This window comes from Serinus canaria, chromosome 1A (genome assembly GCF_022539315.1).
Source record: "Serinus canaria isolate serCan28SL12 chromosome 1A, serCan2020, whole genome shotgun sequence".
Lineage (NCBI taxonomy): Eukaryota > Metazoa > Chordata > Aves > Passeriformes > Fringillidae > Serinus > Serinus canaria.
In genome coordinates, this window is record NC_066314.1 from 58,936,051 (window position 1) to 58,962,326 (window position 26,276).

At 39.6% G+C, this 26,276-nt stretch overlaps 1 protein-coding gene across 2 annotated transcripts in view; it reads left to right on the forward strand.

Moving 5' to 3' along the window:
- DGKI (diacylglycerol kinase iota) overlaps positions 1–26,276 on the forward strand; it is a 103,419-nt gene that overhangs the window by 16,967 nt on the left and 60,176 nt on the right. Inside the window, exons 9-15 of one of the 2 annotated variants that reach the window (XM_050970079.1) lie at positions 3,015–3,070; positions 3,940–4,002; positions 4,226–4,299; positions 5,862–5,973; positions 10,237–10,436; positions 13,827–13,889; positions 20,984–21,084. In XM_050970079.1, coding sequence (XP_050826036.1) covers positions 3,015–3,070; positions 3,940–4,002; positions 4,226–4,299; positions 5,862–5,973; positions 10,237–10,436; positions 13,827–13,889; positions 20,984–21,084 — 669 coding nt within the window. The remainder of the gene's footprint in view (positions 1–3,014; positions 3,071–3,939; positions 4,003–4,225; positions 4,300–5,861; positions 5,974–10,236; positions 10,437–13,826; positions 13,890–20,983; positions 21,085–26,276) is intronic. The other variant, XM_050970080.1, reaches the window with a different exon arrangement.

Below are 26,276 nucleotides of genomic sequence, written 5' to 3' on the forward strand. Positions count from 1 at the left end.
AGCTATATGCATTTTTTTATGAGTGCATGTCACTCTGCATTGCTAATGTGGCTGTGAATATACTGTATAGATAAAATGCATGGCTACTTTCTCATTTAATGGAGGCATTATTTAATAATGAAGTTATGGAGCCCTATAAAGGATGAATGTTATTCCAGACATGCTAGGGTTTTAAAAATTTACACGGGTGAAAAAGCACTTGGCAGAGCAAGCTGAGTGTCTGAGAATGTATGGCCAGGAGAGCTTCTGTACAAGTCCTCACTGCTGGTGTCATCCTTGTCTTCTCAAATGCTAAAATATATTAAGTTAATTCTATGTATTTTAGAAGAGGAAAGCTTATAGGAAAGCCCTGAAGGTGTTGCTGGTGTGTGGGTTGTATTGTTTTTCATGTGGAGTTGGGGGTGTTCTGCCTGTATAAGAAAAGGTTCCTGGGAGCACTTACTATAGCCTTTCAATACTTGAAGGGGATTTATAAGAAAAATGGGTCCTGTTTCAATAGGACAAGGGATAATGGCTCTAAGCAAAAGAAGTGTGAATTTGGACTAGGTATAAAGAATAAGTTTTTAAAAATGAGGGTGGTAAAAGTGGCACAGGTTGCCCAGAGAGCTGGTGGAGGCCCCATCCCTGGAAACATTTGAAGTTGGATTGAATGAGGTTCTGAGCAGCCTGATCTAGGTGAAGAAGTCCCTGCCCATTGCAGGGGGTTGGACTAGATGAACTTTATAGTCTCCTTCCAGCCCAAGGAATCCTGTGGCTTGGTGAATTAAGCAATGCAAAGCAGATTACTGATGATAATCCAGAGAAATACTTAGCAATGGTAGCAAAATGTAAAGTACTTTCACAGCTACAGCATTTGTGCTCTTGAGGCACATACATTTGCTGCATGCATAGGCTGCAAACATTTGCTTATGTGGAACTATTGTAATCACATATAGTATTAAAACAAATATCATGCCTGAAAAACAAAATAAGATAAATTGATATGAGCTCTCAGCCAACAGGACACTTTTAGTAGTAGATATTGGTCAGCTGTTATATTTAGAATAAGCAGTGATTGCATTGTCTCTGAGGAACCTGTATATTAATGTGGCCTTTTCCATGGCAACCTCTACACTTGTGACTAAACACATTGAGCCTTGAGGACTGGATCCAAGTCTGATGTATTTAGCTCTGCTTTTTTGGGAAGTGTTCTGGGTTTTGGCTCTTTCCAACTTCCTCCATTGGTATCCTTATGCATTGGTAGAGCATGGAAGGTGCAATTTACTTTATCCCTGCTGACATCCTGCTTGATCCTTCAGCTGTGCAGGACTGTTAATTTGCAGGAAACTTCCCCACTGCACACAGACAGAGTCTAACACATTCCATTTTTCTATTTCTTTGATGGTTCAGGAACAGTGAGGATGGAGTGGATACACAATAATTCACTTCTAATTTACTTCAACTTAAGGCTCTATTTTCCGTCATAGAATCCTTCCTCTCTACCCGTGCTCATCTGTGTTGGCAGAAGTGGGACCAGTAGGTTGAGGGACTGCTGAGTCCCTGACATCAGAAAGGCTCCTTTTCCTGTTCTAAGCTGGGGCTTTAGTTAGGGGGAGTGTTTGTCATAAGATCCATGTAAGGTCCAGTGCTGTGGTGTCTGCTGTCTGGAACCACTAGGGATACTTTCATGAGAGAATGTGCAGCACAGGCACTAAGCCTTCAGAAGCATTCTGCTGCTTAGCATGGGGTGTTGAGACTTTCTGCAAAGAGCTGTGACCTCAGTAAGTGAGATGAGAGTGACTTTTGCAATTAAATTCATTGTTTGAAGTAGAAGTGGCCCTGACTGAGTTTGAGTCACCTGAGACGCAGCAACAGGTAGAGTAACTGAACCAACAAGCAAAACAGAAACCTCAAGCAGCTCATCCTTACAAAATGTAGCTGTATTTTGTGAGATGTAGTGGCTTTCAAGAGCACTGGAAGTATTGTTTAATGCGGTCATTTGAGAGGTAATTTGGATGCTTTAGCCAGAAGGACTGCCTTGGTAGTTTGATGTTCTCACTAGAGAATCAATGAGCCAGGGTGAGTAGCTGGTACTATCACTGAATACAGGGTCAGAAGGGCTGCCTCTGGAGTCTCTAGATGCCACAAGGAAAGCAATTTCCAAGGAGGCTCAAGAATGAACTCTATTCTGGGAAATGCGCCTCATATTGGGAGATTAAGGGAACTCCATTTAGTTTATTGGAAAGAAGGTTAAGAGGCTATTTAATCACTGCCTATAAGTATTTTCTTGAGAAGATATCTGATAGTTGAAGGCTCTTTAATCTGACAGGGAAGTATAACAAGATTTAGCAGTTGGCAGTTGAAGACTAAAATTTCAAGATTGGAAACTGCCACATTTACATTAACAGTGAGAATAATTAACCATTGGAGGTACATTGCTACTAGACTTAAAAGTGTTCATCTCTTGGAGTCTAATCAAAATGAAGCAGGTTTCTAAATAGGTTTTACAGTAACCAATTCTCATTTTCCTTTTTTTTTTTATTTTTCTGCAGAAATCTTTGGGTAGAAATGTCTATTCCTTAGTAACTCTAACACATCAGAATTTAGGGGCTGTTTCATCTTGTAATTTATTAATGCTTTATTCCTGGTTCAAACTATGAGTTATTTTTCATAAATTTCTAATAACTTTTATAGATTTGTTCTCCATTGTTAGAGACAAGTCTTAAAATTCTGTTTTATTCTATCACATGATGAATAGTCTGAGAGGTGTTAAATTAACTGATTGAATTCTTGTTACCTCTTTGCTTTATTTCCCCCCTTTACAAGAAAGGGGAAGGATTCAATATCAGTGTTTGAAATCTGATAGCAGAGAAAGGCACAGATGGGGGACTCACACATGGAAAACATATTTATGGTAATATTTTCTGTGAGTGATACACTGAAAGCACTGTAGTGTTGGCAGAGAATGTGAAAGTATAATGAAGTCTCCTTGTTTTATGAGGTTGTTCTTACTTTTATTTTTCATCCTTTCACAGAAGCAAATCCAGAGAAATTCAACAGCCGATTTAGAAATAAAATGTTTTATGCTGGGGTAAGTACAGATTTGTCTTACAGAATGATGTTAACTTACTTGGGTGTCTTTTTAATTGCCATCCCCCTCATTTTCTTATATCAGGAGCTCATGCCAGTTCATTCTGCCTGTTACAATTTCAAGTGCACTCATGTGGTTTCTGGCAGTGCCACACACAGGTGTCTGTAGAAAAGAGCCTGTGGTATGGTACTGTTATTATACAGAGCTGGGCAGGTGAGAAAAGTGCCAATCCTGTGGACACAGTCCTGGTCATATCTTGGTCCCTCTGCTTCTGGCTCATAAACTTCTCAAGGCACTGCTCTGCTTCTTTCAGGGCTTGGGAACTGCATTGATACTGAATTTCCTAGAGGAATTCCCAAAGTTTTGGCCTTCATCTTTGTAGTTTTGAGGAGCAGTCTTGGATATAGGGTGGTGGGGAGTGCAGGGCACAAATCAGATATTTGGAGTGATTAATGATGGGTGACTGCTCATATAATTACCTACTTGTGCATTCAGGAGGCAAATGGACAGCATTTTATTCTAAAGCCATTAAGAGTAAACATTAGTTTGATAATGAATGGCATATAATGTATTTCTAGATGATAACACCCACGTGCCTTTAATTTGGAAACAAGTATGTGAGCAAGAATTTGTGCTTAATGGTTCAGGATACCATTGAACTTGGGTGTTCAAGGACTTTTTTTCAGTTAAGCTCTCAAAAGCAGAAGTATCACTATTTAAAACAATAAAATCAAATCATGTCTTCTGAGGGAGTTACTTAGACCAAAGGATGGCACTTTGGTAATTCACTCTGTGGAGGGGTAAGAACTGAGAAAAAAAAAAAAAAAGAGTGGAAGTGTTGAAAATTCCTGCACTGATTTCTGTTGCAGGCAGCCTTTACAGACTTTCTGCAAAGAAGCTCAAGAGATTTATCCAAGCATGTTAAAGTTGTGGTGAGTATAAGAAATTGTGCCATAGTATTGTGGGAAGGGGGTGGAGGTTTGGAGAGAGAGTGAGGTGAGAGTTTAATGGCTCTGTTACTTTTCAGTTTTGAGCATGACATTTGCAACACATTCCAAGGAAAGTCTTGGGAAAGTTGTTACAAAGCAGCAACACTTCTCTTGTCTGTGGCTCCATTCAGCAATTTCTCTGTGCTCTGTCACTTTGGCTTTGTAGTGTGATGGTACAGACCTGACTCCAAAGATCCAGGAGCTGAAGTTCCAGTGTATAGTGTTTTTAAACATACCCAGGTAAGCTCAAGACAGATTCTTGAAGTTATGCAAGAAAAATAACAATAGTTTTCAAAAGACACCTGACGGTTTCCCTAGGCTGGGTGAATGTGCAGGAAGCATTTTCTCACCTCATTGAGAGCTGGCTCCTTATAATGCTGTTAACAAGCTATGCAGAATGGCATCAGAGTTCAGGGTGCAGCAAAACCATTCCTTAAAAAGTTGAATATTCTGATACAGTAGAAATGCTTAGCAAACACACTGTGAAAAGCTGTGCATCTAACCTTCAAACAAGTTATTAAAGGGACAGACTGTTGCTATAGGACACGAAATAAAATGATGTGGACACGCAGCTCTTCAAGGTAAAAAAGCGGGAAGTTTCATTTCTGACTCTAATATTTGTAGATTTCCAAAAGTGACAGTGGATTGGAGGATGACAGTGCCACATCTCAAATGACACTGGACAAACCAACACTCCATCAAATTTTTCCTTTTCTATAAAAGAATGCAAAACAATAAGTAATTTACATAAAGTATGTGAGAAAGCTTGTTACAACAATGTAAACATAGGAAGGCTTAGAAAAACTTAAAAAAACAGGATGACATCAGATACCTGGTCTTTTTCTTAATTAGACTCCAAGTGTGAAAAAAATGAAAAGGGGGAGGAGGGGACAGAAATGGAGAGAGGGGAAGGATAAATATTTTAGCAGTTAAGGAATATCAAACTGCTGAAAGAAGTCACAGTTTTAAACATGTTACAAGGTGTCCTTGTAATAAAAATAAAGCTGAATTATCAAAAGTTGTTGTCTCCTGTTCTCTAGAACAGTAGTCTTCACACTTAATTTGATTGTGCATTTCTGTCAGTAAAAAGCTTTTTAGCACCACCTCAATATATGTATATTTATAAATTATATACATGTGCCTCTATTCTAGTATTACAAGCAATAGGTATGTTTTTAATGTTTGCTTTATTATTGAAAGTAAAAGTAATAGTTTTCTTCATACACTCTAATTGTTTTGTCAGTTGTGGATTTTTCTTGCATGTACCCCACTTTGGAGACCACTGCTTTTTACAACCTCCTACTTTGCTCCACAGGCAGTCCCAAGCACTTAATCTTTTGAGTCCTGTCCTGCAAGCTTCTACTTGGTGTCACTTCTCCAAAGTTCCCACTTCTATCCCTTTCAGATCACTTTTGCATCTATTCTTTAATGGTAGAAAAGAGAGATGCCTCAGCTGTATCTATTCCTGCTTCTTATTTCTCCCTGCCTCCTCAAGCTATACAACGTTTTGCATTCCTTGTGCTGAGATAGCAGGGAGAGGGGAAAGAGGGGCAAAACAGCTTTTTGGCTCAACAGCTTACCAGCAGGAATCAAAGCAAATAGGGAGTGCTGCTGCTCTATGACTTAATTCCTGGTGTTTCCCCATTTTCCTCTCAGAGACGAACCTGATAAAGTTTGTGGTGGGTACACCTGAGGGTGTTGTATCAGCCTGGGAACAAAAAGAACAGGCTAAAAGGCTACTAGTCAGGACCCCTCAGGGCAAGCTGCTTTCTCCAACTGGCTCTCCAAACCTGTCTCTGTAGGTATTGTGCTGGCACAATGCCCTGGGGGAACCCTGGTGACCACAGAGACTTTGAGCCCCAGCGTCATGACGATGGCTACATCGAAGTCATCGGGTTCACCATGGCCTCACTGGTGAGTACAGGGGGTGCTGCCAGCCCAGGAGGGCTCCCTGGGCAACACTGCAGAGTGCAAAATACTCCTTGTTCCTGAAAAACTGATGTGTTTGCCCATAGTCAGATAAGGGCAAAGCATGCTTGGCTGTTAAATGGCAGAGTCAAATAGTTCTTTTCTGATAAGTGTTATTTAATAATAAAAAGTATTACTTGCGAAATATGGCTGATTTGCATGTGCAGTGCTCTGCAGTTAAATGGCAATATTATCACAGTAAGAACAGTATGATAAGAGCATGAAGTCATGGTTTTACTGTGGGCATGTTCTATGATCAAATAAACACTCTTCTCTCTTTAGCTTTTGTATATTTCTTTCTATGGCATTAAAGTATACTTTTATGTACTGCTGGTATATAAATATGAAATATTATACAAACTTATATGGACATACAGTTTGTATGTGCTCACCAAATGTCTTGTGAAACTTTAGTAATAGCTGTGGAAGACTTTATTAACATTTCTTGCCTGATTTTTTTCTCTCGGTTTTATTCTGCAAGGAAAAGGAAATTCAACCAACAATTTTAATTCATCAGTGCACTTTCTTCCAGTGCCACCTTTAAAGTGAACTAAAACTGAGATACCATAAAAGCAATCTTGCTGTAAATACCCTGGTGTCCTGCTATGGCAGTGGCCAAACACTGTGACAGTGCCTTCAGGGTATGGTTAAATGCAGCCAGAGTTGGCAATTTTCCCCATGTTAGCACCAGCCTACCTAAGGCACTGCAGCTTGGGCTTAGTGTGCCCAGCAGAAGGCCCACATCTGGACTTGCTGGCAAATGTTTATAGCTCACACTTGGCTGCATACCTGTAGGCTTTTGCTGTTGCTGTCTCATGTAAGCCAGTTCAAAACAAAGATGGATAAGCCTGTTTTAGCTGAACTCCCTTGGTGTGTGACCTGCCCTCAGTCCATATCACGTTCAGTAAATACCCATAATAATGGTTATTTCCTCAAAGAGAAACTGATCTTCAAAATAAGCAAAAGGCCATCTTGGTCAGTCTTTCCTTTAGAAGTTTGTCTGGGTTGAGGATACCTTCCAGGACCTTTTAATTTCATTTTATTTTATTTTATTTTTAATGGGCCTGGTTGATTAGGGCAATAACCCACAAGAAAAAAAATTTGTTTATTAGGCTGGTAGATCTGTTGGAATAAAAATGAGGAGGAGTTTAGGACATGTTTTTGAAAATGCTGTCAAAACTTTATGTCATCGTTTGAGCCTGGCACAATGCCAGTGCCCCCAGGAGAACACCTACTTCCCTGGCACTTACTGTGAGATATGATCAGAGACAGAGCAAAGCAGGCTCTAACTTAAGGTTAAAAGGAAAAAAAAAACCATTTATTAACCTACAACTACAAAGAAAGACACACAAAACACAATAGAACATAAGATGAAAACCTTCCAAAATTCTTCCTCCTCCCCCCACCAAATTTCCAATTTCATTGCCACCCTTCAGACAATCGATTCCCAGTCTCTCGAGAAGAGAGGAGTCCCTCTTGCGCCACACGCCTTCCATGTCCAGTGCTCTCACCACCGCACATGGATCAGAGCTGCTTCTAGGGTTTTTCATTTTAAGGATACTTTGACCAGTTCCAAAGGGAGCACAGTCCTTCTCTTTTTTGGGACACTTGTCCCCCCCAAATTTCACCCCCTGGGGCCGAGGGGTCTCTGGAACAGAGATCGTCTTCTTCTTCTTCTCTTCTTCGAGACGGAGGGCACCACCACCACCCTCCTCGCCCGTCGTCTCTGTTCACTCCTCCACATCACTGCACTCTCTTGGCTCTGAGCCATCGCCTCCCCCTAGAATGCAGTCTCTGTGTCACAGGAACACAAGGGGTTCTGCTGTGGCTACACAAGAAAAGTCCAGCCCAAAGCCACTCCATCATCTCCTCCCACCTAGAATTTTCTCAACATCTTCTCAATCTCAACAGCTTCTCAATCTCATCAACTTCAGGAAGACTCAGCTTTTGCAAGGTTCTCATCTTCCTCAGAAGGGTTAAAAGTCTCGAGCTCTCTCTCTCTGCCGGTTTACTTCGTCAACTCCCACACTTGGCTGCCCTGCTGGGCACCCCCCCCCTTCTCCTTCACGCCGGGCTACTATCACAGCCGCCACAAGCACCGGCTCTGACTCTCTCTCCCTCGCAGAGAAGGTGAGGGAATGGAAGATGGCTGCCCGAAGCCCTTGCAATGTTCTCCTCCACCCTTGAGCCCAGGCCTGTCCTACCTCTCTCTCTGGCCACATGGCTCCCCTCCCCCCCTGCCCAGCCAAAGGAGCTGGGCAGGGGGGTCTACTCACTCTCAAGCGGGACTCCAAGAGGAAATTCCCCTGCGCGATCACAGCTTTTAACCCCTGTGTTCTCAGAGGCGTATCCTGCCCTCAGTGGACAAACCAGGTGCCAATATTAAATCTGAACACTGATTAGATTGCCCACACCATCACAAAAACTTCATTTCCTTTCAAACCACGACACTTTAGCATGTACAAACTGACAGTTTTCAGTCAGAAGAGTTGTTTTTGCCACTAACACAGTTCTAGTCAATGGAAGTGGCCAGACAGATCTCAAACAATTTTAGTTAGGGCTGAATTTAAGAAGTATGGCCCTTTGAGCTTCTGTTTCTTTTTAAAGGAAGCCTAGTTGAGAACTGTGGGTCTACAGGTATGCTTTGGTTGTCATGCTGAAGAATTATTATAACCCTAGACTGTGTTGATATAATCCTAACTTGCCTTGTATGTCTCAGATGTGCTTGTTGTACCTAAGTGGATCTGTGAAACCAAGGGAAAGAACTACTTTATAAAAAGCATTATTGTATTATTGATCATATTGTCAATTGATACAAAATATTAAGTGCACAGGCCTTGACTTGTGTTTACACTGTTCTCTGTTAGCATTGCATTAATATGAGATTTTTTCCTTGCATCTGAGAAATGAGAGTGAATTGTCACATAATAGTCATATGCATTAAAAAAATACATTTCTGCCCAAGCAAATCTGCCTAGAACTTGAAGGATCTGCTCATTGTCTTTCTTGCTTAATTTCTTTGAAGTGAATTCTTAAACACGATATTTAATTGTTTTAACAAGGTCCTTCTGCTTGCTCTTTTCAGCCTGTCTAATGTTGGGGTTGACTTGATGTATAAGCTTTCATAATAAAAAAAACTTAAATTTACTAATTCACATTAGGACCATTCTGTTCAGGAAAGGTAAATAATTTTTTGGTCTCACAGATGTATCTAATTAGGGATGTTATTTGAAAGAGCAAATAATTATTAACATGACTGTTATTGTAAAAACAAACCAACCAAAACAAATTGAAATCTTTAAGAATGAGCACAGTTATTAATTTGTGTGTGCACACATGTATATATAGATGATGAATCCTATAATGCATGTGGTTAGATATCTGCTTGTTGCTTTGCAGTTTTGGGGTGAAAATGCTTTCATTGTGCTCTTTCAGAATAGCTTAGGAATGGAGTACTGTGTAAGGGATGCTGCCAGCAAAGTGGTGTTTTGGATTTGTTAAATGCTTCAGCTGCCTCTGTTCTGAGCTATCTTTTCCCTGCTTGTCAGAACCCAGGACATCTCTCTGGCTGGCCTGGATGGCTTGAGCCCCTGCCAGGGGGCTCAGAGACCTTGGCACAGAGCCCAAGACACCTGTGACTTTGAATTTGACCCATGGAGTAAATTACCACCTTTATGTGAAGAATTACAAGTCAAGAGAGTTAAAGTAGAATAATAGTTTGCTTGTTATAGGGTGAAAAGTAGAATTTTAAGGTTTCTAGAATGGGGGCTTGGGGTCCCAAGATGGAGGAATTTGGGCGTGTTTTGTCCTTCTTTCTCCTTCTTCCTAGCCTCCATCTTCTGGGTAATGGTGGCACTTTTGGATTGGTTTAAGGTAGGAACACACTGTCTAACATAGGCGATAGGTATTTGGGAAATTGTTGTAAATAAAGTACACTTAGGTTTTAGTATAAAAGACCACACTGCCTCTGTGGGTGGTCAGTGTGCCTCTGACTGACCTGCTGAACGAACCCCAGCAGGCCAGGGAAATAATGTTAGAGATAAGAAATAATAAACAACCTTGAAAACCACAGCTGAGGAATCCTGGCTCCTTCTTTGACTGCTGGGCTGGGAAAAGACTTGCCTGTATCTCCGAGTCACTCTGAGCAGCAGAGGTTCCAAGACCTGCTCAGTGGTTTGTTTGTTTGTGCATTTTGTTTGTTTCTTGCAGGCTGCTCTCCAGGTGGGTGGCCACGGGGAGCGGCTGCACCAGTGCCGGGAGGTGACGCTTTTGACGTACAAGTCCATCCCCATGCAAGTGGACGGCGAGCCCTGCCGGCTGGCCCCCTCCCTCATCCGCATCTCCCTGAGGAACCAGGCCAACATGGTGCAGAAAAGCAAGAGGAGAACCTCCATGCCTTTGCTGAATGAGTGAGTTGCACATGTGCATGTCCTAGAGGCAGGAGGCCCATGTGGGGCAGCATATTCTGTCATGGATTTTGCATGTACTGGACTTGCAGCGCATTTGAAAAATAAATTAAAAAAAAAAATCACATCTTCTGAAGTCCCTTTTCACTCTGTTGTAAATACTTACCTGACTTTCATTTACTCTTTATCTTCTGAGTTACCCCTTTCTTGCTTTTATACTGGTGTTCTATCTTTCTGTTATATATTTATTTATTTAGAGAGGTTTCTGCAGGCTTGGCAGTGTGCCCCTTGGCTTCTGATGGTTCTGCATATGTATGCCATTTGCCCTTGAAATTTTTTTGATTTAGTTTCTCAGCTTTATTGATCTGCTTTTTAAGCTGCATTGAAGACCCCATAAGAAATTGCCACAATCAAGAACTAATCAGGACATATTTCAGTCTCTGCTGTGAGCACATGCTGCCTGGCAGAGTCTATGGAGAAAGATTTGAATGTCCTGAAAGAACTGTTTGTACTTTGTAGGAAATCCTTCTCCAGTATAGAAACCCAAATGAGAAATGAGTATTGTAAATGTGATTAGAGAAAAGCTAAGATTGGAAACTAGTAGCTTGTGAAGAGGAATACATAGGACTAACATTCCTTTTCATTATTAAACTTTCTTAACAAGCACTGCATATATAATTTAATCAGAAGACAACTAAATAGACAAATTTTGACCTATGAAAGTAGCCATCCAATACAATAATTGAGATTATTTTGTAGAGGGTATTATTGTAATCCTTGTATAGGTCTTTATTGCTGCTAAAATGAGTGTTGCAAGGGACTTAGCTGTTTTTCATCAAATATTTCAAATGTGAAGCAAAAGAGTCTGTCCCTTATCCGAAGATAGTGAACTAATGCCCTAAAGGATTTAAGGATCCACATTTAATTCAAACACTCATGCAATGAGGGTGTAATATTTCTGGGGAAATGGGTGGGGGAATTTTGCTGTTGCAATTGTAATGGTGAGGCAAGTTCTGTGAAGAGATGTAATACCTTCCAAAAGGCTAACTCATATAACTGGAAAAAAGGGACAAGGCCTTAGGCACACCTTTTCTCTTCAGCTATCTTAAAAATTGTCTCACTTACAGCTGTATATCTAGAGAAAGATCCTGCTTTACTTCAAAGTTTGACTCCAGCTCACAAGAAATTTTTTGTCGTTTCCTGGCTGTCAATCTATTAATGTAATCAAAGCCACCTTGGTTACTTTCAGCATGTTCCTCTTCAATTTAGCACTCTGTTCTCTTACTGAGACCAATTCTTTAAGTTGCAGTAGAAACCCATTTCACTAGTGTGCAATTTCTATTTGCCTGGAAAATAAATAAGGTATACTCATCTTTCTTGAGCAGAGATAGCAGACCCTTGACTATGGGCAGCAGTGCCCAATTTCACCCAACCACAACTCCTCAGTGAAAGCCAAGGGCAGCCCAAGGACATCTTTGTCTGCACTGAAGGAGACTAATGCAAATGTAAAAAGAGAATTAATGGTATTTCAAGCTGATAATTAGCATGGATTAGGTTTGAGTTTTTAGATCTGAATTTAAACTGTGGTAGGGAAATCGAGATTTGTAGTATATACCAATTGTCAAGGGGATAGTCTTTGTGGTTTAGCTCAATTTCAATGTGTCGTGGTACACTAAATTGCTGTCAGAATCCTTTGATTTGGCTGAGGTATTTTTCTGCAGATCTCTGTCTTGGGAAAATGCAAATGATCTGTCAGGAACTGCAGTCAGATTCACATATCAAAAACTGTGTGTAGATATTTACATCTATTTCTATATATATCTGTGTATGTGCTTTGCTCTGAGGTGTTAAAAAGGAAGGAGAAAGGACTTGAATCTTCTCCTACTGTGATAAAAAGTAAATGACTTGTTAAAGGCTAAAATCTAGGAAGCATATTAGTATTTTAAGAGGTCCATTCAATATGATACTGATTGGTAGTATTGCACAAGTGAAGAAATTTGTAATTAAATATGTTTATTTATTGTTCTTAACTTGATCTCTAGGATATAACTCCTTGTTCTGTTGGAATCTCCCAGAAAGCCTTGTATTGGATTGAACATGATAGATGAAGGGTTTTTTTAATGACTGGCATTTAAATGTTAGATGTGTGAGATAAGTCATTGGGTCTGACTTAATTACTAGACTATCCTTAATTACTAGACAGCTCTTCTTGAGCTCCTTGCCAGGAAAGCAATTAGAAAATTATCTTGGTCACAGAAATGCAGAGTTATTATTGTCAGCTTTGATATTATTGCCAGATAAAAAGTGAGAGTGAGTAGAAAAAGACTTAACTTGAAGAAGATTTACACTGTTTCTGTATTTTTTTGTCCGGCTCATCTTTTTTCTGTGGTTTTTTTTTTTTTTCCTCCTTGAAACACTTGTTGGCTAAGTTCTCATTCCTGTTCTCCACTATTGATCACAGTAGCATGTGAAAGAGACAACACAGCTTGGTTTTCTGTGACTGAGCCAAGAATGTGACTGTTATGAGCTATACTAAAAGTTAGGTGGAATAAGAAAAGGAACTGTGGTTCAGCTTTTCCAGGAATAATTTTCTGATTAGAAACTCCTGTATAGTATATTCCCCAGTAAATTTCAGTTAATGAACACTTCCTGAATTGCAAAATGTATTTTGCCCTCACTGACTTTTAGTTTGGCTTGAGGGAGAGCATCCTACATAATAGAAGAGAAAGAAGAGGGAAGATCTTTTAGATAAAACATATTTGGTACATTCAAGAAAAAAATAGGGATCATTTGAATATAAACACTAAAGGTGAATATTAACAATATGCAAGTTTCCCTAAGGTATGAGCAAGAGGAATGGAAACAGCAACTTGTCATTGTAGATACAAAATCTCCAGTAAGGGTATTTTTTTTCTTAAACCGTAATTAGTTGGTCAACCTTTGGAGACAATTCCATCCATCTGGATCTCAGCTTTGATGTTTGTTTGCGTTTCTGGACCTGCTTCCAAAGTCTGTTGCTTTGAAATTTTTCAGTGCCTGTGGAAGAAATTCTGGGATCCCTTGTCTTGTATACTTATGTGCTAAGTTTTTCACTGCTCCTCACCTGTGTCTTTAGAAAGCTCCTGTGTGCCACATAGCAGTGATTGTCTCCATTCGCATGTCTTCAGTTGCTCTTGGCTTCCTAGTGTGAGCTCAGAGATCTGCATGGCCCCTCATTCAACTTTTATGTGACACATTCCTTTTGTTTCTGTTTAAATGTTGTGTGTCTTTCTTTCTTCTCTTCCACTCTCTCTCTCTCTCTCTCTCTCTCTCTCTCTCTCTCACCTTTTTTTCTTGTCTGTCCTCACTGTGTGCTGTTTTTCTCCTGGCCACTCATTTCCTGCTGCCTTATAGTATCCATAAAGTGCAGTCTGCTGACCTGAGGAGAGTCTCAGCTCCCCCTGATTCCTTCACTGTGTGAGTATCTGGCTTTTTTCTATTCTAACAGTTCCACAGCCTTTTGTTATTACCCTGTGTCATACAGCTGAGAGATGGGGCAGTAAAATCCAGTGACAAATGGGAAGAGGGAGCTCAGATGACAGCATGACTGATGGTCACAGTTCCACAGCCACCAAGTAGGGTGAGCAGGACCTGTCTGGGGATGGTGACCAGATTCAGCCATGAGCCAGCTCTCCAAACATCCATGGCAACAGGCACATGTAAGGTTTAATGCCATAATTCCTGGAAAGAATTGAGATGAGATCTTTTCAATCCAACACAGGAGGCTTCTTCTGAACATGAAGAAAAAATGCTTTTTATCATAAGGTGGACAAAGCACTGGCACAGATTGCCAAGAGAGGTTGTGGAATCTTCATCTTTAGTCATAATCAAACCCTGCCTGGACATGGTCCTGGATAGCCTGCTCTAGGTGCTCCTGCTTGAGCAAAGGGTTTGCACCAGATGACCTCTAGAAGTCTCTTTCAGCTCCAATCATTCTGTGATTCTGTGAAATTTTAGAAAGTTTCAAGCGCTTCACTGTTATTTTGGAAAAAGGAAAGATTTTCAGTTTGGTGTGCCTTTTCTGTGGGTCCAGTTTGCTGTATTCTGCTGACAAGCATGAAGTAATGAAATCAACTTGCCTCACCAATTCAGCATCTAAATCAACCTCTAGAAAAAAATTGAGGTAACCCTTATTTATTACACAGAACATTGAGCTGTGTGTCTAAGAGAATGAGTACTATTTCCAAGATCAGTGATATCCCTTGGAAAATGACCTCCAAGTTGTGATGCAGTTCTTTTTAATGTCCCATTTGATATCAGCTGTAAGAATAAAGCAGGGAGAGAAAGACTTGCAAGCCCCAAACTAATTTGAAAGTCAAAGTTGTTCTCTATCTTAAAACCTGTAAAAATAGATTAAACGTGCTGCTGTACTGGGGCTGCCAATTAATGTGTCTGGCAAATTAAAAAAAGAACCCATGAGGTAACATGGAAATATGATTTGGATTATGATGGCTTTGAGATTCAAATATTGCTTTGTGGTTTTTTTTGTTGAACAACATAGAAGAAGACTGAGTTCCAGTTAGTCCTGAACAGCAGGGCAGATCCTACTGAGACCTGGTGATGGATTATAGGTAAATGTCAGGATTTCTGCAGCAGGAGATGCATGGGAGTTTAGGGCAGCCAATTTATTAGGCTCATGTGGTCTTTTTTTGCAGAGACAGTAGAACTGTAGTGTGATCCATTGCAAATGCTTATACAAGGTGTGTAAGTAAATACAAGTGTTGTATTTTTGAAGGTCTCTTAAAAGGAAGGTGAAAACTTGCATTTTCCTTGTGGATGTTCAGAGATGAGAAGATGCGTAGAGAGAGTACATTTGTCTTGTGTGGTTGATGCTGGAAATCTTTTTTTTTTCTGAAACATGATTTATAGGGAATTGAGTCTCAGAATTTCTTATCAGTTTTTTTTCTGTTTAACATGTGGGTTTCTGAATGTGAAGCTGTCCTGTGTTCCCTGGCAGCCCAGAAAGCCAACCATAAATTGGGCTGCAGCTGAAGCAGTGTGGCCAGGCAGGTCCAGGGAGGTGATTCTGCCCCTCTCTTCTGCTCTTGTGAGACCTCACCCGTAGTGCTGCATCCAGCTTCAGGGTCCCCACCATGGCAAGCATGTTGACCTGTTGGAGTGAGTTCAGCAGAGGGTCCCCAAGGTGATTTGAAGGGTTGAGCACCTCTCCTATGAAGAAAGCTGAAAGAATTGGAATTGTTCAACCTGCAGAAGATAAGGCTTTGGGGTAACCTAATTGTGGCCTTCCAGTACCTGCAGGGAGCCTACAAGAAACATGGAGAGGGACCATTTACAAGAGCATATAATCACAAGTGGAATCATTTCAATCTGAAAGAGAGTAGGTTTTGATTAGATATTAGGAAGGAATTTTTTAGGGTGAGGTGCTGGAACAGGTTGCCCGGAGAGGTTGTGGGTGCCCCATCCCTGGAGGTATTCAAGGCCAGGTTGAATGGGACTTTGAACAACTTGGTTTTGTGAAAGGTGTCCCTGCCCATGGCAGAGGAGTTGGAACTAAGTGATCTTTAAAGTCCCTTCCAACCCAAAAATTCTATAATTATGTTTAGAGGGATTATTACTTATGGAGAACCTGCTGTGCTTGGAAGGGTAAAGTGTGAGAGAGCCATAGTTAGCATGCAAGAGAGGAAAAACAAGTTCCAGGATTCTACTGGGGACTTCAGATTGTGTCTGTACTTAAAGTGTCTCTGGGGGTGTAGCTCTACAAAGCCAAGTGTGTTTGCTGAAGAAATTGTGAGATAATAAAGTGCCAAAGAACTCACTAGGGTTAGACAGGTTAACCTGGCTTATCTGGGATAACACCTATGTCCTGGTTTTGGCTGTGACGTGGCTGATTCTCTCCCTAATTTTCTCCCTGTACAGGACTGCTTTTTTGATTTAGAACCAGAATAATGTTTTGGTTATTGCTAAGTGGTGTTTATCCCAAGTAAACACTGTTTTCATGTCCCACGCTCTCCTGCTGAAGAGCTGCACTCAATGCTGGGAGAGAGTGAGGCCAGATAAACTGATACAAACTGGCCAAGGGGATGTTTCACACCAGAGAAGGTCATGCCCAGTATGCAAACTGCAGGAGTTACCTGGGAAGGCTCTGCCTGCTGTTTGCGGATATGCTGTGTGGTGAGCAGTTGTATTGTGCATGCCTTTTTTCTCTCATGTTTGTAACTCTCTCTACCCCCACTTATCATCATCATCATTTTTATTATTACCATATTTATTATTATTATTATACTATTTTGTTCTGTCATGAAATTCTTATCCCATCTGTGAGGTTTACATTTCTTTCCAATGCTTCTTCTAACTAAGGGGACTATCATTTGGGCCAGCACACTATGACATTGCTGCTCATCTAGCTCAGATTCCCAAATGAAAGAAAAAAAATATGTGGTAGAGCTTAGAATTTCAAGGTGGTTGGGGTTTTTTTTTTGTTTGGGGTTTTTTTTTTGGGTTTTTTTTTTTTTGTTTTTTTTTTTAGGTAAAGAGTTTAGCAAGAGCTTCACCTTAAAATAGTAGGGAACTTTTGTGAAGCATTGAAATTTCTCCATAGGAGAGACTGAATGAGTCTGCTCTGTTGTGGCAGTTCTTATGTTTCAAGTAGGTAGATGCTGTCAGAAACTTATTTTTAATGTATCATTTCCAAGCTCTGTCAATGTGGTCTTGAAAGTAAGGTGAATTCATTTTTCTCCTTTGGCTACAGCTTTCCTCTTTCCAATTGTTCTAAATACCAGAATACTTAATTAATTTTTCATGTTTATTTCTTCTCTAGGAGACAGGTAATTCATTAATCATTCATTGTCAGTGCAAACATCCCCTAAAAGACGGATTTGTTTTTTGTTTTTTGGTTTTTTTTTTACTCAAGTATTTTTTGTATGGGGGGATGTAGATTTCCTTTTCTGTTTACTGAATAATGTTAAAATTTGTGTGTAGGATGGTGTGGGCTGTGTTCTTGAAGATTGATCAGAAATTTGTCACTGAATTCTGTAAACTTGTTGGACAGTTTATTCTTATTATTATTTTCTCCATGGAGACATGAAGTGTAAGAAATGGTTTACTGGGTCCATAAATAATTGAAATATGGATTGTGGTATTTATAATTTACAAGTCTGTCTCCCCAGCTGAATCAAGCTGGTGGCATGGCAGAAGTGTAGCTGTTTGCTGTGCAGGAGTGCCTGGCTTGGGCAGGACCCAAGCTTGCTCTGCCTGTGCTCTTCTCTGGGTGGCTGGAGGCAGGAGCACATGTCCTAGGAAAACCAGCTGTGCTCCAAGTGAGCTGTCTGGCATCCTCTCACTTGTTGCTGGATGATTAATAGGGGTGAGAGGAGGAACTCATCAAAAGCCAGATGTGTTTTCTAGATGAATGATCTTGGAGTAGATTCATATTTAGGTTTGTGTTTAAATGAAATAATTATAAATAATAAACATGAACAAACAGAATGTTTTATTTGACCTCAATCTTTATTTGCATCCTCATGAGGCAAATGACATTTAGGATTTAGTTCTGTGGATTGATGTGTTTGTGGAATGAGTTCCTAATTAGATTCTTTAGGAGGTAATGGACTTCATTAATCTGTACTTTCAAGTACTTTTTGTTGGCTATGTAATACACCATTTAAAAAATAATTGTTAAGAGGTAAATAATTTAAGTAATTTAGGTTGACTTAAAGTGCAGCAATCTCCCCAAGTTTATTTATAAATTGCTGCTTTATGTGGAAAGCTTTTCTTCCTCTCATTGCAGTTAAGCAAGTTGTTTTACACAGTATTTAGAGACATCTATTTCTATTAATACTGTACTAATGTTTCTGTTCAGTGATATTCATCACCCTGTTATTTGCTTTTACATGGACATGCCTATGTATTTAATCTTTCTGGTTTCTGGATATACTGAGTATGTCTGAACAAAGACAAATTGATCTATTTGTATAATAATATGGATTATGATGTAGTATCCATGAAGACGGCAGTAGTGTTGATAGTGGAAGTATTTTGCTCAGCTCCATTAAATAGAGTTCTGTGAATGAATGAGTTAATTAGTTTGACTGATGAGGACAATATACCCTGGTGTCAATTGCTGCTAGTCTGATAGTGCAAGAAATGAATATTCAAATTGTGAGTTTTAGAATCAAATTTATTTTGAATAGGTAATAAAATTTAGTGACACAATGTGTCAGCCAATGACCATTATAGGAGAACAAAGGGTGTTTGCAAAGAACTGATGAACAAAACCATCAAGCTTCAATTACTGAATAAATGTCTCTTTTGTGTATGTGTCAATACACACACACATTTTTAGGAATGTGTGTGTATGTTTTCTTGTGTTATGAATATGCTGCTTGTGACTGGACCAGGCTAAATGTATAAATCTCTACCCTGTAGAAAGGAACTCCTGGCATTGTTATTTCTGGTTATAGTTCATTTTCTATAGAAAACTACTGTTTCCAAGGTTACATTTTTTTTACTAAGATACGTAAACTTTTCAAATGGACGAGAGGCCAAGTTCTGTTTGTCTCCAGTGTACGCGCACAACCTGTTTATGTAGAGAGGTTTTAGCCTGTCTTTATAAAAATGGAGTGAGCGGAGGGCAGAACAGAATACCAAACTCTGGTACTTGCCAGCTGATTGCCCTCCTACACTGGACCTGCTCCCATTTCTCCTCAGAAAATACATTGCACTTTAGATGGTGTGCTTGTTGCTCCTGCAGAAGCGAAGTCAGAGATATACAGTGAGCCTATATATAAAAAATTATACTTTTTGCAAAAGCATGGCAAGTGTCCTCTTAAATAATTTCTAATTAAAAGAGAATTTTGGAGAGTGTGTATGTGGTTTTTCGAAGAAAAAATATATTCTAGATTTGTTCTTAATTTTAGACATTTTTCTTCCTCCAGCTCCAAGCAAAGAAAAAGACCTTGTTCACTTCTTTTCAGGTGAAAGGACTAATTTGACTCAGAAGGCAATACTGTGCAAGCAGTAGGTTGCCATCGGCTTCAAGCTAAGAATTAACATTTGTTTTTCTTCCTTACATGGCATTAGTTAGTGAGTCAGCATATCTACAGAAGTCAGTGTTATCTTTCTCTCCCCTTGATGTCCAAACATCCCCACAGGATGCTGTGTGGGATGGTGTTTGGACACCAACAGGTAGGTTGGAAGGGAGGCAATTAGCCAAGGTTTGGCAGATGTTGGCATGAGGTTGTCCTGTTTTCCTCTCCTGTTTTCATGAGAGCCAGATCATTCATTGTGATAATGAGTTTGGAATGAGGTCCATTGTAATAGAACATAAGTCTACCGCTGATTAATTGATGACATTGGTGGAGGAAATTCACATTTGAACCGGTGTTTAGAAATGAGGTAACACAGGTAACGTTTGTGAGATGTGCCTTGTCCTTCACTAGCAGTGCAAATGCTATAAATCAAATAGTTTAAAACTGAGACAAAGAAAGAATCCAAACTGTATATTTATGGGTACACAGCATTATGACTTTGAAAAGGCAGTGTGTATTAGTCAATATTTCTGTAGGCAGAGCCCTGGTACTAACAAGATTATACCAGAAAATATAGACAGTCTGTAGAAGCACAGAATGAGTAATCTAGCTGACCTGGGGCTGAGATCCTATAGGACAGACATTTGCTACGTGCGTTATAATACACAGATGGTCTCTCTTTCTTAAAAAGTGGAAGATGCATGTGTGGCTAAATTAATTTGCATAGCATCTACCTAAACATAAAAAATCAAATAATAGCTTACATTAAGGTAGAAACTAGTGTGAAATGAAAAAGAAAGTTTTTCTGGACAAATTTCTATCCATATTTAGATGAATATTTCACATTAAGTATATGAACTTAATTTCTAGATACTGGCTTATTGAGTCTTTCAAAATTATCAATAGTTGAGGTATCTAAATCAAACTAAATTCTGTAAAAGTGAGGTTGCCTTACTGCTACTTGCTTTTAAAAGTCCACCTCGGTTCTGAGTATTAGACTAAGAACTTTCGAAATCTGGTTCTTAGCCATGTTTTTGTTGACTGTTTCTCAGATCTGAGATGCTGGAATCAGGATCCTTCAGTAATGTGGTGTAGATGCTCTCACGGGCAGAGGTTGTCCTGAGATACTTCTCAAGAAGCATCTTTCTGTGTCTTGAAATTGAAGTTGGCAGATCTATCTACTGGCTGTGGTAGGGCTCTAAGAATCTACACAAAGTCATGCTGGAGAAGGGTGGGTTTAGCTAGATAGGGGTATAAGAATTCAGAAAAAAACCTGTGCAATTCCACACAAACAGCAAATGGGATTCTTGATCTTGCTTATTATATAAGGTGTAATGTCTGTGCTGTTGTGCGGTAGAAAGTCATAATTTTAAATGCAGGAATAGGCCTGTGGGGACGTAGCTCACTTTAGAAGAGGCCTGTGCATTTTCTTCTTTCAGAGAAGATTGAAATCCCTTCATATCCTGTTTTCCTTTGCTCTTCCAGGGAACACTTTGTCTAAGAAGTTTTCTTGTTTTCTTGCAGTCCTCACTCCATCCCAGATCGCCTGCGGATTAGAGTGAACAGGATTAATTTACAAGAATACGAGGGGCTACATTACGACAAGGAAAAGCTCCGGGAAGCTTGTAAGTTAGAAGAAGCCAGATTGTGGCTGCTTTTGGTAGAACATTCTGTACAAATCTTAGTTTGACTAGAACAGCCCCTACCCCAAAAATAACAACAAAACCCCCCAGACACAGAGTCAAGTACACACTTTTGGATGAGTAATATCGAGAGTATGCTCATCTATATGTGCATACGTACAAATGTGCTCTCTCTATATAAATAGCCTCTATAGAGATCATGTATAGAGATTCCACTGCTTTCTTATTTAAATGTTTCTGTCCTGTGATTATATTTGCTATAAAATAAGTGTTTTGAACACAGTATTTTTATTCATGTCTTTCTGTTGGTTCTGCTGGGTTTCTAGTATATGAAACTGTACCGGATTTTATGATTAGCATCAGATTTCAAGCTGAGTGGGAGACCATGATATATTTGATATTGAGAATGTGTACTGACCTGGAACATGGTTCTTGCACAGGTACATTTATCTTGGGGAACAAATCTGGGTTCCCCACACCCTTATTCTTTATAAGCCTTCAGTTTTCCATTTCAGAGAATAATTGCTGTTTTGTTTCCTCATGTAATGGTTTAATTGCTATGTTTAGGGGTAAGTCAAAAGCAGACAGTGGTTGCTTTGGCAACATTGATGATGACAATCTGAACTTAAAAATGGAATTCCTTTCCTTGGTGACACACAGAGTCATTAATCAATGAGGGACAGGGCTGCTTGTGATAACAATTTAATAGTCTTGTTATGCATCTGGCTCATTATTCATATTAAATTACAAGCATGAGTGTTTGTTGTGCAACAGAGCTTCAGTTCCCTCTGCAATACAGAGTGCTTTGGTAATTACAGGATGACAATCCTTTTAATTGGTTTGCTTATCTTATTGTTGAAAGATAGTTAAACTGTTTCCATTTCACTCTTTCAGTCCCACTCCTCCTCAATTTAGTGTCCCTCCTTACACAAAAAGAATTGAAATAGGTTAAAATTTAACATAGGTCTTGACAGCCTTAACTGAAGTTAGTGGATTTTGGTCATATTTAAAGCAATCAAAGCCTTTACTGGACTGAGAAGAACTTTAACAGGATCAGGATTATTCCTCACTGGAGCAGAACTTGCTTCAAGTTTAAATTGAGAGTTTGACATTGAGTAGATTTCAGGCCACACTGAACACACAACTCCCCAACACTGTCAGAAGCAGCTTGGTTCATTTGAGAGTTGCCCATCTGAGGAGAGCTATTCTCATCCATCCTAAGTATGGATGGAAATTTTCTGTGTCTGTAGTTAGCATGTTTTTTGTCGTTAGGAGCCATTACATGTTCTGACACAAAACATACAATTTCTTACACTATTGTCACTGCAGGAGTATATGTGTATTTGTGTTATTTGTCACCTGCCAAAATTCATAATGATAACTTTATAAGAAAATGCCAGCAGCTGATCTAACATCCTGGTTTTGCATTTCATATGGATTTGATCACTTAGTAGGAGTGTGCTTAAGAGGTTATCATTCAAAAAACAGATGTTTGTTCATCAGGAGTTAAAATGATTGCTTTTGGACATTGGTGGGTCGTTTGTAACGAAACCCTTTTGAATCTTTGAAGTTAATGCACGTCCGCCATGATAATATAACACAGTTGGACTGGACTATTCTCCCCAGATATTTTTCATTGAGTTGTTTTTCCTAACAGTCCTCTTTTAACTGTCCCAGTAATGCTTGTGCATTACTGTTACTTACTGTAAGAATATGAGAAAGCAAATATCCCCATTATCCTAAAAGAGACCAGAAAAGGTACTTCACCTTAACCTTTGCAGTAGTAATATCCTGTGAGAGGGCATGTAACTTGCACTATACACTGGTGGTCATAAGCCTACTTCTCTGGTTATATAACTTTAAAATGCCTCTTTTACTGGGGAGTTGTTACTGAAGAGGTGCTGGTTTCCTTCAGCAGGAGTGTAGCTGTTGTGTGTATGGATGTCTCACTGCTTGCGGGAGACCAAGTTTATGTACTTGTTCAGGCTTTGGCAGAATACCTACAACTGAATCCAGAATGCTATACTTAATATCCATTCTCCATCCACATGGATTAAAAACATGTGGACTTTTGGGAAACATTTGACTTCCCTAAATCATTTGAGAACAAAGCAGAATCTCACATCAATCTGAACAGAAAAAGGAAGCCAATTAATATTTTTCCTGAAGGAAAAATAGCAAAGAACCTATTATGGTTTTTTGCCTCTTACATGTCTCCATAACACAGTTTTGAAAGCTCTAACTCACTGTAATAATCGGGATTATTTTAACTCACAGTGAATACATTAATCCCCCTTGCTTGCTTGTAATACTGATTTGAATCGATCAACTATTTCACCTAAGATTGTCTTCCTGACATAGCGGAGCTCATGATTCAAAATGTTCCATGAAAATTAATCTTCACTCTGCTGGAGGTAAACACTTCATTTTGAAAGCCTCCAGAGCAATTAAAGAATGTCATTTTGTCCTTTGAAGGGCATGACTGTCCTTAGCTCATTCTCCTTCTGTTGTTTTCTACTTTTCTTGTCAATGCAGCTGGCATTTAACACAGATGCTGTTTCTGAATTGTCCCTTTCTTCCCTCCCCTTGCTCCTTCTTTTCTCCTGTCAGCAGCTCAGTATTGTGTGGGGAATGATTAATGATGCTACAGAGGGTGCTTATTGATCCTTTAGTGAGGAGGGATGAATGCTTCGATGCAGCATTTTAAGAAAGGGATATATGTTGGCATTTTAGTTATGTTGTAATATTCTCCACTGCAAATGTAGTTGTCTTTTCTAACACCCCTTATTCTTGTCCTAAGCACTTGTCACCTTAGTCACAGGCTTCACCATCTCTGGCCAGTGTGAGAATTGTACGTAACAATGTCCACAACTAAGATTATCTCGCTCAAGAAGTGAGGTGGACTGATGTTTCTAGGTGGACAGAATTTATTTCTGCCTCTGCTGCCTGCTTGTCTTGTGTGCACTCTCTCTGGCTTCCTGTTACAGCAGTAAAGTGTGATCCAAAGGAGTACTGTGAGTGAGCAATTGAGTTATTTTTAAGGCAGCAAATCTTTGTGGGACAGCCTCTTTTCTCCTTTCCAATATAACCAAGAATTTCCTGACAAACGAGGCATATGTAGAAACTAATTAGGTTTAAAAAAAAGGCAACAAACAAACCTAACATAAGCTAGACAGTGACCTAATGATCTTCAGTGCTTCTTAGCTCCTCCTAGCAACACCATTTCGGATTTGCACCATAAAAGTATGTAAGTGAAATAACTCCCCATGAGCAGTAACTGAACAGTTGCAGGGTGTTTTAATAGGGTATGTCAGCCCTTACTGCCCTTAACTTGTTGGGTGTGCCTCAGCCATGGAGAATAATCTTAGCTTCCTCAGTACCACTAAGATTAAGGAGGAATCATACCCAATTGCAGTGATGACAGTATCAGAAATAACTCTCAGCCCTGGGTCAGCTCTGGGTTTCCCACACTTTCTTTTACACAGAGGCAGCTGCTCCTTATGTCTCTAGAATAAAATGGCACACTAGACTCAAAAGAAATTTTAAGAGAAAATTTAGTTCCATGTGTTTAACAATTGGACTGTCTGTAACTTAACAATCCTTTTCTGTGCAGCCTTCTTGCTCTGTGTGTATGCATGATGCTGTAACATTATGGGGGCTTAACCTTGAATTCTTGTCTCTTTGATTGTCTGTAGCTAAATGTCTATAATGTGGGTGCCTCTAATATCTGTGGGTTACCTGAGGGTTTTGGGGTCATCCTAGGAGTTCTTATCAGTTACATGGGCATACACAGAGTGACAAGCTTGTGAGTCTTCGTGGTGTGTACATGTAGAGTGAGACTGTAGCTTCCTCATATCAGAAATGCACTTACAATCCTTGATCTATCAAAGAAACTGACTCTTTAAAACTTAGGGATATCACAGGTGAAGTTAATTTGGAGATTAGCTCATGTAATTTTGAACAGCTAGCTAAGTAAGAAAGGGCCAACCTTAGGACTTGGTATTTATATCCTGAATATGTAATATAAAAGTCAGCAGGGAGCAGAAGACTTCCTGATGAGCCATGAAGGAAATGTGCTTATATTGGGAAGCAATTTTGAACTGGATGGATTTAGATGAGGCAGGTTGTGCAGCTACAAACTTTCCCTTTCATCCTGTAAAGGATGCACCAGTGGGCATTTATTTGTCAGGAGATCTCTTTGGGCACATGGTAGAAGCTCCATAAAAGAAAAAATTACTTTCACTCTGCTTAGAAGTCAGTGCCTTGCTCTGACAACTTTGTTTTGTCAATGTGTGTTGTGCACACATTAGCTAATTTAGGCATTTCTTCATGGTGATTTCATAAGATCTGAAACTGAGAGGGGTTGAATGGATTGCTTAAAGCCTCCTAGCAAAGTGAAAGCAAGAGGATTAGAAGTCAGCAGTGACTTAAATATTAGAAACTGCTGTTCTCTGAGGTTGGGGGAAGGAGTAAACCCAAGCCATTGCAATTTCATATAATGAAATAGAATCATAGAATTATTTGAGTGGGAAGGGATTTTTAAAAATCATCTAGTTCCAACCCACTGTCATGGGCAGGCACCTCTTCCACTTAGAGCAGGCTGCTCGAAGTCCCTGACCTTGAACTCTCCCAGGAATGGGGACATCTTCCACTTATCAGGAAGATGTCCCCATTCCTGTCTCTTGCCACTCTCATTGTGGAGAATTTCTTCCTTATATCTAATCTAAGTAATCTACTTTGTCTTGACACCTTACAAGGCATATTCAGTACAGTCCTCTGCCTTTTGAGCTAGTGGGAAATTGTCATGTGTTAAGTTTGTCATCTTCTTTAAATAAAAGAGATAGGCATAAGATATTTATATAAAATTTATAAATTTATAAAAAATTATATTTACAGTTACCTTAGAGGAGTGGAGAGAAGCAAGAACAAGTTTCCAGGGAATCACACTGTAGTTTGTCTTTCTCGTGTAGGCTTTTCTGTGAGGTTCTTCTGTTCATATTCTACTTTCATTTTTCCTTAGTGCTTTTCTGATTTGATTTCCTCTTACTTTTTCAGTCCTGGCTGTCCCCTTTGGATAACTCATCCCACACACATCCTTCCTGCCTGTCTTAGTCTATCTCAGCAGACCTCACAGCACAGGTTCCTGCTCTTTTTCTTTACCCTAAATACTTATT